Source organism: Taurulus bubalis, assembly GCF_910589615.1.
Source record: "Taurulus bubalis genome assembly, chromosome: 4".
In the NCBI taxonomy this organism is placed as follows: domain Eukaryota; kingdom Metazoa; phylum Chordata; class Actinopteri; order Perciformes; family Cottidae; genus Taurulus; species Taurulus bubalis.
The window spans coordinates 7,254,634-7,270,770 of record NC_136592.1 but is presented as its reverse complement, the minus strand read 5'-3'; the positions used below and the strand labels follow the sequence as shown (position 1 = coordinate 7,270,770).

General features: G+C 42.1%; 1 protein-coding gene across 1 annotated transcript in view; it reads left to right on the top strand.

The window, feature by feature from the left end:
- LOC306735229 (neural-cadherin) overlaps positions 1-16,137 on the top strand; it is a gene marked incomplete at both ends in the record, with an annotated part of 289,025 nt that overhangs the window by 100,917 nt on the left and 171,971 nt on the right. The window contains one exon of the mRNA XM_079216680.1: positions 9,279-9,421. Coding sequence (XP_079072806.1) covers positions 9,279-9,421 — 143 coding nt within the window. The remainder of the gene's footprint in view (positions 1-9,278; positions 9,422-16,137) is intronic.

Genomic DNA, 16,137 nt, shown 5'->3' with positions numbered 1-16,137 from the left:
CACGCACACACACGCACACACGCTCACACACATACGCACACACATACGCACACATGCACACACACACACACACACACACACACACACACACACACACACACACACCTGTACTCTTTCAATCTTATTATTGTTATTATTATTATTGTCCATGAGAGTTGTATATTTTTGTGTTTTTGTGTTTGTACTGTGTCTTGATGCTTTGGCAATATTAAACATATCATTATCGAGGCAGAAAATCTGTCTGATCGTACTTCATTTCCTGCATTCTGGGAAATTTGAATGCCCCCCTTTGTCGATTAGTTGACTTAAATCAACTAAGCCAACTCATAATTTTTTCGTAAAGAAATGCTAGTCTTGATTTACTCTTCCCTCTTTTGTGTGTTGTGTTTGGAGAATTGCATTATTTAGATGTCCGTGTGGCATTTATACCCCTCAATAATGCATTTTAATTCATTTATAAATCTCAAATAGCTCATAAATATTTCTGTATATTCAAAACATTTCCCACATATCTGTGTTGTTTGTCGAAAATAAACTCGTAATATTAATAGAAATAAAAGTTGTAATATTACAAGAACAAAGTTGTCATATAGTCAAAATGTTGAAAAAAAAGATCTACCTGCCGTATAAAACCAAACCTAACAGCTACACATCTCATCATTGTGTGGCTTATTGTCCACACACACACACACACGTCAAATTCACCACCTCTCGCAAATTGCAGGCTCGATCCACTTTAACATAAACGCTCAAACCAGCTGTGTTATTTGTGACTGTTGTGCTTGAGAGGCATAACTAGTCCATGAGCACCTTGTCAATTATAAAAGCCAACTCAAATCTCTGCTCAATATTCTCGCGGCCAGCTAGAGAGCTCAAATTATCCTCATCTGTTGTAGAAATCCGATATAAATCCATCTCCGGCTCAAAGTATGAAAGTCATACTGAGCAGTATTGTGCTACTTTCCTGTGAATGCCGTGGTGTTGTGTGTCACTGAGCAGCAGTGCAAGAAGGAAAGACAGAAAGGAGGTGAATGAAAAGAGAACAACTTCCTCAGAACATCAGTTCTCCACATTTTGAATGCACCTATCATCACCTGCCTGTTGCCACAGAAACCACCCTGAGAGCCTTCCTCTGGCGTTGGATGTCCAGTCCAGAAAGAGCGGCGATGTGAACATTCCTCAATCATTACTTTGGAATTGGAATCTTTTGGAACTGGTTCATACCTTCCAGTGGAGAAATCGTGATGAAGTGCGTTTCTCGGTGCACTTCAAGTGGAGAAAATGGAAAGAAGTGTTGAGCGTGAAGTTACTGTTGCAAATGCTTGTCGGGCTTTTCAATCCAGCGCTGTACGTATGAAGTTTACGATGACAACTTTTGCAGATTCACCACTTGAGTTTAGTCATCGTTTATTTGGGCGACTGTGGCTCAGTGGTAGAGCAGGGCATCCTTCAATCAGAGGATCGGCGGTTTGATCTCCGGCTCCGCTAGTCCATGTCGATGTGTCCTTGGGCAAGACACTTTACCCCAAAAGTGGGTAGCTGGTAGTACTTCCAGTTCATGTGAGCTTTCTAACACCCGCCGCCACGCTCTGCTGTTATACACGGTTACAGCCAACACTTACATCAACACTTTGATCAGAAAACCCTGTTTGAGTTTATGAATGACACTTTCTTTCACCTGTGCTGGCCATCTTCAGCTGAAGTTACTTGGTAGTTAGTCAGTTAAAAAAAGTGCATGAAACATCTACATGTTATTATCAGCGAGAGAGTATAAAAGGCCGCCAGAAGCCAAAGTGAGTCCATCCTCAACTGTTAACTCACAGTTAACTCTCTCCTGACAGAAATAACTAGAGTGCTGTAGAGGTGCATACACAGATACTTGGAGAATACTATAATTGCATATTCACACACACGAGTGTCCAGGTTTCTCCATGTTCCATGTCAACATCATTACCCAAATACGATCCTTTCAAAACACACTAAAGATTCAACAGATCAAGCTTTAAAACTTGACCAGTGTAAACATAGCAGAACCCAGCAGACGTAGGAATATCGACAGAAGAAAATCAGCTCACGTGAAACACTCGGCTCACGTATACGTGCGTGCACTTCGCCCGCCGCCTTAATAAGATGGCATAATTTAAAATGTCAGAGCCCAGACTTATTATCTTGCCATAGCGAACACTGCTGCCTCAGTGCTTGTATTGCGGCCACGTCTGCGACAATTATTGCTGCAGCTCACCGCCGGCCGAAGCGTCCACCTAATTTAAACAAGCAAATGGAAAGATATCTTTGTAAGTGCTGATTAACGGGGAATCAGACAGGAGGCATTCCAGCAAATAAATAAAACAATCAGTGAGCAGCAGTTGGATCAGCTGACTTTCCTTGTGCCCAACTATTCAACACACACACACACACACATACACATACACATACACACACACACACTCACACTCAATTACCGCTTCCCTCTATTCTCCATCTATGCCTTATCTGGATAAACAAAATAAACTCAATAATTAAATTCAGAAATTAATGTTCACGACTGACATCAGGCTCCGGCCTAAAGGGACACATCTACTTTTTCTCCCCCTGGATCAACGGAATGAAAACAAACTGAAACAAAATGAAACAAAAAGGTTAAAAAAGTAATTAGTGTGTGGCGGTGTATGTCTGAGGCCGATTTCAATTGGTTGCAGCATTGATCCGTCCAAATTAGAGTTGTGGTGGAGCCCAAATGTGATCGCGAAAGGCGCCTCACTGCCGCTCGACTGCTGGGCTGTTTCGCTTTCCTCTCGGTGACCCGTCCCGATCTCTCCCCACTCTGTCTCTCTCTTAAGAGAGTAGGTTGATGTTGGCGTCAAGTAGGTTCACCCTTAAAATGTCTTCTGAAAATAAAAGGCCACAGACTCATTATCTATATGTCTACTTGTGAAGTTATTGACTTCATGCTAGGCTTACTATTCTCAATTTAATGTTCGGCAATGTACGTATAGGTCTGCTTTTATGTGTTTCTGGACACGGAGGCATTGCATTTGTCTTCTTTGCCATGTCATTATTCAAATTGTTCTCATGCAACAGTTGGTATTATATATTTAGAAAGGTTAGTGCTCATTGTTTTATCGGTTCTTCACGATTTCAGCTTGTTACATGCATACAGTCTTTTAAAAACAGGCTGCCTTCTTCTTGAAAAAAAAATCTTTTCAGAAATGTTTTGTTAGTTTTCAAAATATCTGCAAGGTGAATGATGTATTTCTGTGGACCAAGATCAGATTTAAGTCAATATACTGAAGTACCAGTGAATACCATATTTGTGCAATGTTAGTTTTTGAAGCCGCCAGTTTTTCCACTTTGGTTTTTCTGTTTTAAACAAAGTCATTGGAGGTAATTAAACTGTGAGAAGGTACTCGACGTGCAAGGTGTTTTGAAATGGGCCTTGTGTGGAAATATGCTTTTGCTGCTTTGCCTTTTTGGGAAGAAGAATGCACAGAGATAGTTTCTGAAGTGTTTATTTCTTTTTAGATCTTTCTTGTAAACAAGCTTTGTAAATACTCAATTCAATTCAAACCAGAAGCCTTTTGAATATACAGGGACGGAGTTCAGTGTTTCCCCTAGGTTTACAGCTTTTTTTAATTGCAATCACTTAGAACAGTGAAATTAAAGTTCTATCTGTGCAAAAAATAACTAATATTTAGTTACTACTAAATAGCTCATTGTGGAAAACAAACAGCTATTTTTTTTTTGCCAAACAAAACAGAATGAGTGCAGATATGTGAGCATCAGGTTGTATTAGTAGCTGCAGTGAACTGCTTTCCTCTACACATCTTTTATAAACGGGGTTGTACATTTGATACAATTCATGCTCAACCTTGAGCTGAGATCTGTTTTCTCTTTTGAGAGACGCAGCAGCAGAAAGGACGATGTCACGGAGACTTCTGGCAAAATGCCAAAAATCTGCGAGTCGCGCAAGTGTAACCTGTTAACGGCGTAACGTAAACATTTACCCGAAAGTACAGGCATTTCTCCATGTATTTATTAATGACTTAGTTTTATGCCTGGTACTTTTGTAATATGTGAAGCCAGCAGCTCATTGTTGGTAGAAGACACGAGCACTTTGGCTCGTTTCACCTGGAGCAAGAGAGCTGCTCCGGGTTCAGAGAGCTGCTCCGGGTTCAGAGAGCCGCTCCGGGTTCAGAGAGCCGCTCCGGGTTCAGAGAGCCGCTCCGGGTTCAGAGAGCCGCTCCGGGTTCAGAGAGCTGCTCCGGTGCGAGGAGCAACTCCGGTTGCTCCTCGCAGGAGAGCTGCTGTTGCATCTTCACCCTGGGAGCTTTTAAAACGCTGATATAGCGGAGCAGAGAAGAAGTGTTAAGATGACCATGTAGAGACATAAATGACAAGCTGTTGTGTGGATAATATAAATAAAATATGGCCGTTTAGTTTGTTTACAGAACAACAGAACAACAGAATAAGGCGCAGACCTGTTCTATAGGAAAGAGAACCTTAAATGACGACTTGTGATCTGGCGCTATCGAGAAAATTACAGGGGGGAGGGGGTTTCTTCAGGGGGACGCCCCGCCCCCCTATTATAACGGTAGGGGAAACACTGATATTTATTCTCATTATCATCAACCCAAGGTCTTCCTCGTTGGCAGTGTTTTGGTTTGTCTTATAAAAAGGAATAAAGGTTGATAAAATCATAGACTTAAGAGGGGAAAATTAAATGCCAAAGCATGGTTTACATTTTGTACTACCGAGTCATTTTCAAGTGCTTTCATCATTTCAGGTCTTAAATTTGCAAAGAAATGCTACTTCATATATATTGAAAACAATAATTAACACAGTTTCCAGGGATGTTGTCCTCAGCTCACGTGTTTTTTTTCCAACCAACAGTTTAAAGTTTTGCTTAACATAGAACTTAAATGAGAAGACTTAAAAATGGTTTCATTGTTTAATTTGATATTGTTTGATTACTTGATCGGTGCAGCTGCAGCTGTAAAACAGGCGCTGTACCGGTCCGTCTTGGTAAAGAGGGAGCTGAGCCGGAAGGCAAAGCTCTCCATTCACTGGTCGGTCTACGTTCCAACCCTCACCTATGGCCACGAACTCTGGGCCGTGACCGAAAGAACGAGATCTCGGATACAAGCGGCCGAAATGAGCTTCCTCCGTAGGGTGGCCGGGCTCAGCCTTAGAGATAGGGTAAGGAGCTCGGACATCAGGAGGGAGCTTGGAGTCGAGTCGCGGCTCCTTCGTGTCGAAAGGAGTCAGCTGAGGTGGTTCGGGCATCTAGTCAGGATGCCTCCTGGACGCCTCCTATTAGAGGTTTTCCAGGCACGTAGGAGACCCCGGGGAAGACCAAGGACACGCTGGAGGGATTATATCTCCCGGCTGGCCTTGGAACGCCTCGGGATCCCCCAGAATGAGCTGGAAAATGTTGTGGGTGAGAGGGAAGCCTGGGTCGGCCTGCTGAACCTGCTGCCACCGCGACCCGACCCCGGATAAGCGGTTGATAATGGATGGAATGGATGGATTGTTTGGATTAATTGATTAATCAACTAATTGTTTTACGGCCGGAAGTTTTTAGCATGTCACTCAGTTTATTGTCTGGCAGAACAATCCAGGCCAACTTCAGCTATTGTTGCCATTTCAGGCTGCTGCTTCTTATAAGCCTAATTGTTAGCCAACTCCTTTTGGATCTATAATGATTAATCTGTCTGCATCTGTAATGAGTAACTTGAGTTAATTCGGGGAGTCGGGACAAAAGAGGCTCAGCAGCCCGTGTAAAAGAGTCGTGCATAAATACAACCGCACAGACAGCCTCTTTAATTTAGCCATCAAATTGCAGGCAGAAATGCACAAGAAAGCCTTGTTCTCTCTGGCTTTCAGGTGAGATAAATACAAGCAATTATCTAATGATCTTTCAAATGGCTTCCTTAGACTACAAGTTTAAGCTGTTTGATCAATGCGACCTATGTACCCTCAGAGAAACTACATAATAAAGAAACGCTGCACAGCATCTCCCCTCGCCTGACTTGCGTATTGATCTGCGGGGGAAGTGCTCGGCTAGCAGACTGCGAGCTGAAATTACTCAAATGCTGCAACAACAGTTCTAACCGAGCAAAGCAGTGGCACATCGCTGATCTTCCCAGGCAGAACTAGTCCAGCAGTTGTTGAGGCAGAAAGACGGCAGTGAAAGAACATGATCACAGCGTTCGCCTCCTAATGAGAGCGCCTTGTTTTCAGTGAATAAATGACTGGGCCGCGTCGCTTGGAACGGTGTGTGACAGAGGGATGTGTGTTTATGTCAGGCTGTCAGAGTTACTCCATCTGCCTCTTGAATGTGCGCCGCACATGCGGGGAAGTAATGAGTAATTGGTAGACGACAGCAGAGTACATCTTTTAGTCCGAGCTTGAAGCACAATTAGCAAAAAGGGGCATTCACACAGACAGTTAATGGTGGTTGGAGGGGTTTGCCTGTCAGGCAGAACAATGCCTACAATTACTTAAAGGATCAGGTCACCCAAATGTTATCCCCCCCTTAATGTTTGTCAGTAACTTATTGACCTCATACACACTTTAGCTTGTACTTACTTGGTGGGGGTTAGCTCTCTCCAAGTGCCCTTTTAGCTTGTCTTTTAGGAAAAACACCTCGATACCTCTATTGCAGTTATCTCCCTAATTTCCTGCTAAAAGGGGGGTATGTTACGGTTTGGTTTGTTTGTTGGTCTGCTTGTGAGTGAGATTAAGGAAACGGAGTGAAAGGGTGCAGCATGGGCCCAGGAAGAAACCATTAAATCATGTAATGGATTGGCCCTGGTGGCGGTCTGTTCTCTCTGAGTGACCTTCAAGTTCCCCCATGTTTTTGAAATCAGGACACTTACTAGAAACTTGTTTTTTTAAACCAAGGGAAACTGCACTAGGAACATGTAATAGCGGGTTTATGCTTGTTTTTGCTTAGACATAAAAACAAAATGGAGAATGAATGGTAATGGTGCATTGTGTGGGCGACTGTGGCTCAGTGTTGAGCAGGGTCGTCCTTCAATGAAAGGCTCGGCAGTTCGACCGCTAGTCCATGTCGATGTGTCTTTGGGCAAGACACGTAACCCAAATTGCTCCCATAGCTGTGCCTACGGTGTATGAATGTGTGTATGAATGTTCGTTACTATGAATTGGTGTGAATGGGTGAATGATAACAAGTAGTGTTGAAGCGCTTTGAGTGGTCAGAAGACTAGAAAAGCGCTATACAAATACAGACCATTTACCATTTATTGTAATGTTTCAATCTTGTTCACATGTCTTAGTCCTATTGCCAAGGTACTTGTTTACGTTCAACTAATAACCCGAAGAGCCTGGAGTGTTGACGTACCCAATGATATCTGCTGTTGCCTTAAGGACCGCTGAAACGTGTCCCAGGGATGTAAAGTGTGAAACCTTGTGTCAACAAGGTGGAAAGGCCAGCCTTTCAAGAAAAGTTTTGCTTTCAAGCCCATCAGTGGTTCAGAGACGCATGCGCAAGGCCAAAAGAGAGTTCAAAGCTGAAGTTCAAAGTGCTACTCTTGAGATACAAAGACACAACTGAAGGGGAATTTTAGAGCAAGAAGCTGAGTTCAGTTTGGTACGCGTGGGCTGATAAGAAATGCATGTCAAGCCAAGTTTGCTTGAATGGGATTTATATATATATATATATATATATATATATATATATATATATATATATATATATATATATATCTAATGTATGTATGTATGTATGTATAAACATAAAGTCATAACCCTGCATACTAATGATCTGTAATGAATACCAACGTTGAACTATTTATATCAGTCTATTCATGCATTTAAGCATTACACGACCTGATTGATCACATTAGTGTCTTTGACCTGGTTAGATGCTTCTGTAAAGATGAGCTCATGATATTGTTATATATTGCCCAGGAAAGCATCACTTAAATAACAGAACTGTAAAAGCATTAAGCACTAAGCCCCCTGTCTCTTGTCCACTCATTTTGGAATCCAGCAACATACATAAACACCCTTCAATTTTCGGCCACTGAGAACGTCCTCAGTGGACGAAAATTGCACACTTTGGGCTGTGTTGAGAACTATTCCCGTCTACTGCGTCCTGCTTCACTGTAGAAATATCACGGGAAAAAATAAGCTCATTTTTATAATCACCTCCCTGCTCCACGTTCTCACTTTGAAAGTTGTTAGATTGCAGGTACTCAATGTTGGAGGGTGTCATGGAGGATGGGTAGTGTGGGCCGTGAGAAGTCTGGGATGTGAGTGTGAAACTTCCTTTATGTCTTCACTGGATGCACATATGGTGGTTACCAGAATGGTATCTTTTTTCTAGGTTATTTTTGAATTTTGCCCTGCGGGTCGTTCCGTGCGCTGCTCCTCAGAACTCTGCTGGGTTTGTGTTTTTGCAACTGTTCAGGGACTGATTAACACCTGGGGCTCGCGGTGAAAGCAATCAACTAGCTGATGTAAACGGGAACCACCAATGCTGTTTTAAAATAAAGATAGCTCTCACATTAAACGCATGGCATTTCAACATTGAGTAAAGGTGCATGTAGGTATGTTCGCTATGTTGGAAATGTTGTCAGTATTGTGCACCTGGGATCAAAACCACTTACCTGAAACTCCCAGCTAGGCCTCTCGTGGCTGCACATGTAAACATTTTATGAAATTCTCTTTGCTCACAGTGCGCAACACAAACACTGGTCCAGCCATCGCTTAGCAGACAAAAAAAAGGTAGTTGCTAGCAACATTTACCAGATGTCAAACACAAGAAATGGCACAACATCTCAGGTTAACATTTTTCATCGTTTACGCCGTTGATTGTGGCACATGCAGAGAGATGGTTTAATAGCTGCCACCCTGGAGTTGTTACAGGGGATATTCTCTTCTTTTCCAACAGTATATCAAGCCAGCTATGTTCATGTTTGTTCCCGATTGATGACATTGAAATGCAAATATACACTGCAAAACCAAATGTGAAATGACACTAACAAGGTTGTAGTTTTGAGTACTAGTGCATTGGGTTGGTCTGTAAATGGATTTGCTCGTGACACATTTATGTTTCAAAGCAATCAGCAGCCCGTTTTCATCTTTGTCTTATGCCCATTGATCTGCTGGTCGAATGTGAATTAGATTTAATTGATTTAAAACATTGACAAAACTTTGTTGATTGTGTTTTATTTCCACCTTTGCAGTCAGGACTCGCGTCCTCCGGAAGTGTAGGCAAGCTGTTGATTGTGTACCCGTACATGTTTCATTAGATATCGGACCTTCGTCTCAGAGGATGCGGGACCCAACACGCTTGTTGCCACGGTGCTGGCGAAGGACCCTGACGGGGACGGGATCACGTATAAGATCACCACGGGGAACGAGGAGGGCAACTTTATCATTGACAGCCAAAAAGGTAAGACATGATGGAATTCATTTTTTTCTTCTCGCATTCTCATTGCAATCAATCTCATTCATTCTAATTCTTAGTTGTTATTGTTGTTGTTTGTATGCTATGAGTTTAATCAAATGTTCGCCACTTACCAAGCATGGGAACACACTGACATCTTCATGTGCAAACCATGCACAAATGGCTCAGGGGGTTGGGTGGAATGTTCTAGTATGGGACAGCATGGTTTGAGAGATTGTAAAAGATGAAAGAAACCAAAACTACAAACAGAAATCTCATAGCTAGGAGACCGCAGTACCTTGCGAGTGAAACAAGAAGTCAATGTTGAATCTGCTTGTTCAAATGTCTTAGTCCTATTGCCAAGGTACTTGTTAACCTTTAACTAATAACCCGAAGAGCCTGAATGTGACCACGGGCTGCAACAATGCTTTGATCAGGTTCAAATTAAACTCTTACTGCACCTTTAACACTAACTCAAAACCACTAAAGAGCTTGCAGTTTAAAAGGATCCATGTGGCAGTGGATGGTTTAATGAGACCAAGGATTATCCCAAGAGTATAACATTTATTATAAGAAATAAGTTCAACAGAATATTAAAATACAGGACGTCCAGCACATCTAAAAGGTTAAAACCAATAAAACAAAAAAAAAAGTAAAAAAAGTATAAATAAAAAGTATATATAATATACTTAGGAGGTACAGATGCACACAAAAAGGGTAACTAAATGAACTAACTTCCGTTGTTATTTCAACACGAATGGTGATCTTTTCCTAAACCCAAGTGGATTTGTTGCCTTAAACCTAACTAAGTATTTCACGGTGTTTTCCTAAACCTAATTAAGTGATTTTGTTGCCTAAACCTGACGCAGCATTTCACGATCACCAAGTAGGTTCCTGTGAAAATGGAAGTATATTTTGAAAAGACTTTCTGAAGGTAAAGGTGTCTTACAGGTGCTGTATTAGGATATGTTGCCTGGTTCAAAGAGATCGATTTCACTGCAGCAACAAGCAGTAGCCTGTAAAGTACTGGTGTCAAACTCAAGACCCGCAGGCTGAATCTGGCCCGCCACGTCATTTTATGTGGCCCGCGACGGCTTGAAAGGCATGAAATTGCGGACCAGTTTTCAGTCTGTCGCGGACCAGTTTTCAATGGGTCGCGGGCCTTTGCGTGGGCAAAAAAATCTCACCATCTTTTCATTAAATCAATTTGAGGAGTTGAAAATGTTCCTCGCTTTGGATCTCGGCGGGTCATTCAGGGTGATGGTGAGCCAGTTGATCCACTGCCCCAGACCACATGCATGTTCTCATTTACTCACAATTATTTGTTGGATCAGAGTTATGTCCTTCTCAACTTTGTCTTCTGTTTTTAGTTTGATCTTTGATCGAATAATGTGGGTTTCTTAACCCTAAATTAAATGGATTTATGTCATACTAAAAGAAAAATGTGCTTACATATATTTTTCCATTTATATAAATGCTTGTACAATATTTTTACACTTGAATAAACAATAATCAAATACTAAGACAGTTATTTAACAATATGTTTGGTAGTGGTTCCATTTATACGGTGTTACAGTTACAACCGGCCCCATGATGCTGATGTGGCCCGGGGTGAGAATGAGTTTGACACCCCTGCCGTAAAACCTCTCTGCAGAAGAAATTATAATTGTTTTTATTGTGGTTTTTCTATAATTTTGAATCATATGTGCCTTCCTGTTCAACTCTTCTGGCCCTATTAATAGAACCGAGTCGAGTTGAACTATAGGCTGCTCAGGAGCCTGTTATTATTGAGCTATTTACTTGCGTTACCCTGGAACCCTGAAATCTGCAAAAAGATTGCTTTTTCTCCAGTTGTTTACACCCTGCTTTGCTGTCAGCCCTCCCTGCTATATTTGCATACACCATATAAATGTAAAAACTCTGCAGTTTGTCAAGTGTGCCTCGGAGCTTCTTGAAATGATGCTTCACATAGTGTGTTTAGTATAGTTGTATGTCCTTCAGCCTATCTACCATTCTGTGGGTAGTGATGCCTCCACAGCCTTCCTTCCTCTTTCTGCAGGAAGCTTTGTCAAGGATATTTAAATCCTGACAGGTCATGTCATGGAGACGTTATAATAATCAGCTGGAGTGAGCGGAGCGTTTTCCACAGTGTATCTGTAACAAAATATCATCTGAGGTTTATAGTCACACATCTCAACTTCCTCTGAGGCAGGAGCAGCAACGAGAGGCAATGAGAAATAGGAAACTGTGTTAATGACGGTGCGTGTGTGTGCGGGAAGTGGGGGGCGGGCGGCAATTTCATAGTGGTTCGACCCCTTTGTAAATTGCAACCCCCTCTGAATCTGCATATCCTATTATAGGGTAATACGATAAATTCTACAAATTCAATTACTCAGGACTTCAAAGCACCATCTCCTCTGTTCACCAGCAATGACATTCCCTGTCAGTAAAGTCAGTATACACCGATAGTGGCCATATTATCGAGCAGGGAGAAGGAGAGCGGCTCATAACTCAATTCCAGTCGGTTTGGGCTCTCATGTGCATTGAGACACGTTGACCAAAATTCTGCCCGTCATCCCTCGTTAAAGGTTAACGGTTTACTTGAAGTTTGCTCTCTCAGACTGATGAGCTTGGTATTGAAATTCAATTTCAGCAAAGTTTTACATCCATCTAGATGGTGGACTGATTGGCCTGCCAAATTTGTATTTATTCCTCCGTGTGCATGCTGTTTATCTGCAACTTTCATGCCAGTGTCTTATTGGCATTCAGCACAGATTGATAGATTTAGCCATGTATCGGCTAATCCGCAGGTTCACGAAATGGTGTTCATCAATTATACCCAGTAGGGTAACTAATGGAACAAATTATTTTATTGCTACACTGTGATTAATCTATTGATTATTTTGACTCAATTAATTGATTTATGGTTTATTAACTAAACCAATAATCAGCCATCGTACTGATGACCTAGTTAAGTCCCAAATCAACATCCTGTTGTTGTGTCTGTACGTGGGTTGATGAAGAAAGAGGCAGCACAGACCGGCTGTCGATTTATAGATTTAGTTTGAACTTTCCTTCTTCCAGTCTGAAAATACTTATAAACAATATTTCATCCTTTTGATCCAAGGCGAAGTCTTTTAAACTGCTTGTTTTGAATTCTAAAGATCTTGAATGTGCAAAGAATAGACAATGGAAACAATACTTTAGATTTTAGAGGCTGGAACCTGCTGATTAGGTCAATTTGACTTTTATATGAGTCACAATTGAATATCTTTTGGTTTTCGACAGCTGGTTTGAGCAAAACAAGTACGTTCAAGACATAACCGCGTGCAATGGGAACCAAGGATGTGCATATTCAATTATATATATATATATATATGGTTATACATGAAGGGATAAAAAATAAGCATACAAATATTTATATCATAGCACATTGCAATTTATCATTCATTCAGGGTGACAGTAGCTCCGTCCGTAGGGTCTTGATTTGGGTCGATGGTTCAAGTCCAGCAGGTACGGTGCAGAGTGTGGACTGGTAGCTGGAGAGGTCAGCTGGCTGCCTCAGCTCTGCTCGGGATGCTGTGGTGCATCAGTCGCATCAATCTGACGTCTCCTGTCAAATAACAACAGAATAAACTAAATGAATTCCCTCAAGGGGACAAATACAGTACCCTACATATATTCACAAATACTTGGCTTTTAGAAGTGTTGGGGTTCAGTCGGTATTGCATGTGGACAGGAGAAGCCGGGGAGGAGCCCTGCACTTAGTGACTGACATGGCACTGCTCACTGAAAAGTATGGAGCTAAATCCAGTTCATATGTAAGTGAGGTAAAAAGGTCATTATACACAGCGATGAGAAAAGACTCCTCCTGTCTCCTCCCTCTGTGTGACCATCACAGTGCACAGACACCTGCAGTCACATCAACACGTACAGACACACAGAGGGAGGCAACTACGAATGTACACAGACCCTACACAATGTGCCCGCACCAGAGTGTGTGAGCCAAGGTGCGACACCATAACGCTTGTAATATGATCCAATATCTTGTTTGAAAGCGCCCGACATTTGGTCATTAAAACTATTTTATGGCTCTTATAATGGGAGGCGAGCGAGTTGGATTCCGCCCACCCTCTCCAGCCCGCCTCGTTCTCTCCCTGCTGCTGATGAAAATCGTTTATCGCCTCTTCTCCCCTCTCGTTGCCAACTCATCCTAAATGTCCGACAATCAGTCAAGCGATTGTTTTCCTCCCTTCCGGCAGGAGCAGCGCTGCCGGCCTCCCTCTCCATGTTAATTTGCTTGTAACTCACCCTAGAATACAGTGCGTTTTCCCCGAGATTTAAGATGCCCATTAGGATCTGAGCGGGCCGGTCAATATGACGATCGCGCTCTTTCTATTAAAACCCATAAATACAGAGACACCCCCCTCCTCCTCCTTGTGGAGGAAGTATTTACTGACAGCAAAGGGGAAATTCTGGTGCCAATAAAAAGGCTTCCATCATTTGCTATTTTTCTCAGCTAAGTGTTATGGCGATTTGAAAGAGGGGAAGAATATTATCTCCTTGAGAGGGAGGCAGTAGGTGAGCTTGTTTTCAGGGAAGACTCTAGATAGCCAGTGAAGGGGTAGAATGTCTTCCTGTTGTCTTGTTTCATTTCTATTATTTAGTCTCTCCTCGACTCCATCTATTGTGTTTGGTCTGATGTGGTGACCTGAGTCTGATCCTGCTTTATGTAACAAGCCCACATTGTTCTGCCCTCATTCTTCTCCCTGGTTCCCTCTGGCATCGTTATAGTCTCTTTCTCTCCTCCACTAGTCCACTTCCCTCTCTTCTTTTAACTCTTTCTTTGGTCCCCTTCTCTTCATTTCACCCTCTTCCTCTCCCAGCTCCAGACTCCATGATGTTGACTAGAGGAAGCACTCCCTCCGTCCCTCTCTTCCTACACCCCACACCACTATCATCTCACTTTCCCCCTAAGTCCTCTGTGTTGTCTCTCACCCATCCCTCGCCTCACCCCTCTACTTCCTCCCTCCTGGCTGCCGTTCATGTGAAGTGACGGCTGCTCTCTGACCCCCGGGGGTACATCTTCTCCATCTCGGACAAGCGATGATATGTGCTGGCTCTGTTCGCGGCAACACACACACACACGCGCACACACCCACACACACAACATGCATGCACAGACTAAACCCTAAACATAAACAAACATGTGCATGTATACACAGACTAACACATAGAACATGTACTGCACATATATATGTATCCGCACACACATGCAGACCAACACACACACAGATGCACATACACACATACACACAGAGCCATAACCCACACCACGGGGACACGTATCTCATAGATTAGAACAGACGCTGGCTGTGTGCTTTGTTCTTGGAATATCCTAAAACCTTTTCCATGTCCCATTTTCAACCACTTACCCAGCATGTGTTGCTCTCATCTTAGGCTTTTAGGCCCTATTAGATGTTTATGCCAACCAGAGGCTGAGTAAAGCGGGGATCGGACTGCAGGGCGCCCCCGGTGCTCGCTGTACATGTCACATAGCGAGCAGGCGGTAGCCTCTCTCTTTTGTGTCTGTGTGCCTGCTTGCTGCTTTTACTGAACTGGTCACATTTATCTGGCCTTCTGTCTCAATTCATTAAGCATGTGTGCACTCCGCGGCGCTCTTGAAGCAGCGTGGGTAGACAGATGGGAGGATGGAAGAGTGCTTACTCTCTTAATGCATCGTATGCATGGACCTACATGTTTTTTTTTTGAATAATTTGTAATTCATGATTCTAGCCGAGTCACGCTTTCTTATGATAGAAATTCCAATAACACGAATAGTATTGCTACTATTTCTTTCCACCACTACCTATTGCAGTTCTGCTGCCACCAATACTTTGACAACTTTTACTACTAAAGTACTTCAATACTACTACTAATACAACACCAACATTACTATTATTTGAATTATTATATTATACAAAAAAAATATTAGTTTTAATGCCCAGGTATGAGACCAATATTTATGTGAATGGAATTCCATGTGTTTTGTTCAAAGCATTGAAAAAATACCAAAACCTTTCCCAGCAATGAGAATTTCCAGAAACTATGTTGCAACGTTTACTCTGGCCGATCCACAGAGCAAATGTTAGCAGTTTGCATAGAGACTGTTTCTTTCGTAGTACGGTATTTTCATCTCAATACAGGTCTTTTCATATCTCCATAACCATATCACTATACAGCATGTGTTCTGGTCGTTCAATTCACACAGCAGTTTTCTCCACATTAACCTTTAATTTATTGAAGTATATCTTCGTTTGATTTAGAACTTGAGTGCAAAATGAAAATCACAGTTTCATGTGAAATTATAGAGAAAAAAACATGTATATGTTCAGCTATACACTATGTTTACATGTATGCACACAAATACAGAGTAATCGGATTAAGACGATAGTTTGACCAGATCTTCTGAGAAATTTTAACTAGCGCATGCTTATTATCAATTAAGAGTATCTTGATATATTATTTCATCACGATGATGATTCCATTGAAAGAAAGACAGGTAGATTAACATATTGAATTATTGAAACATTTTTCAAACATGTCGGGAGCTTGTCACTGGAGACGGCAGTGTCAGTTAACCACTTTGGGTCGGACTGGCATATCTTTATCCAGCTACTGCTTTGATTGCCATGACATTTATAAAGACATTCAAGACACAT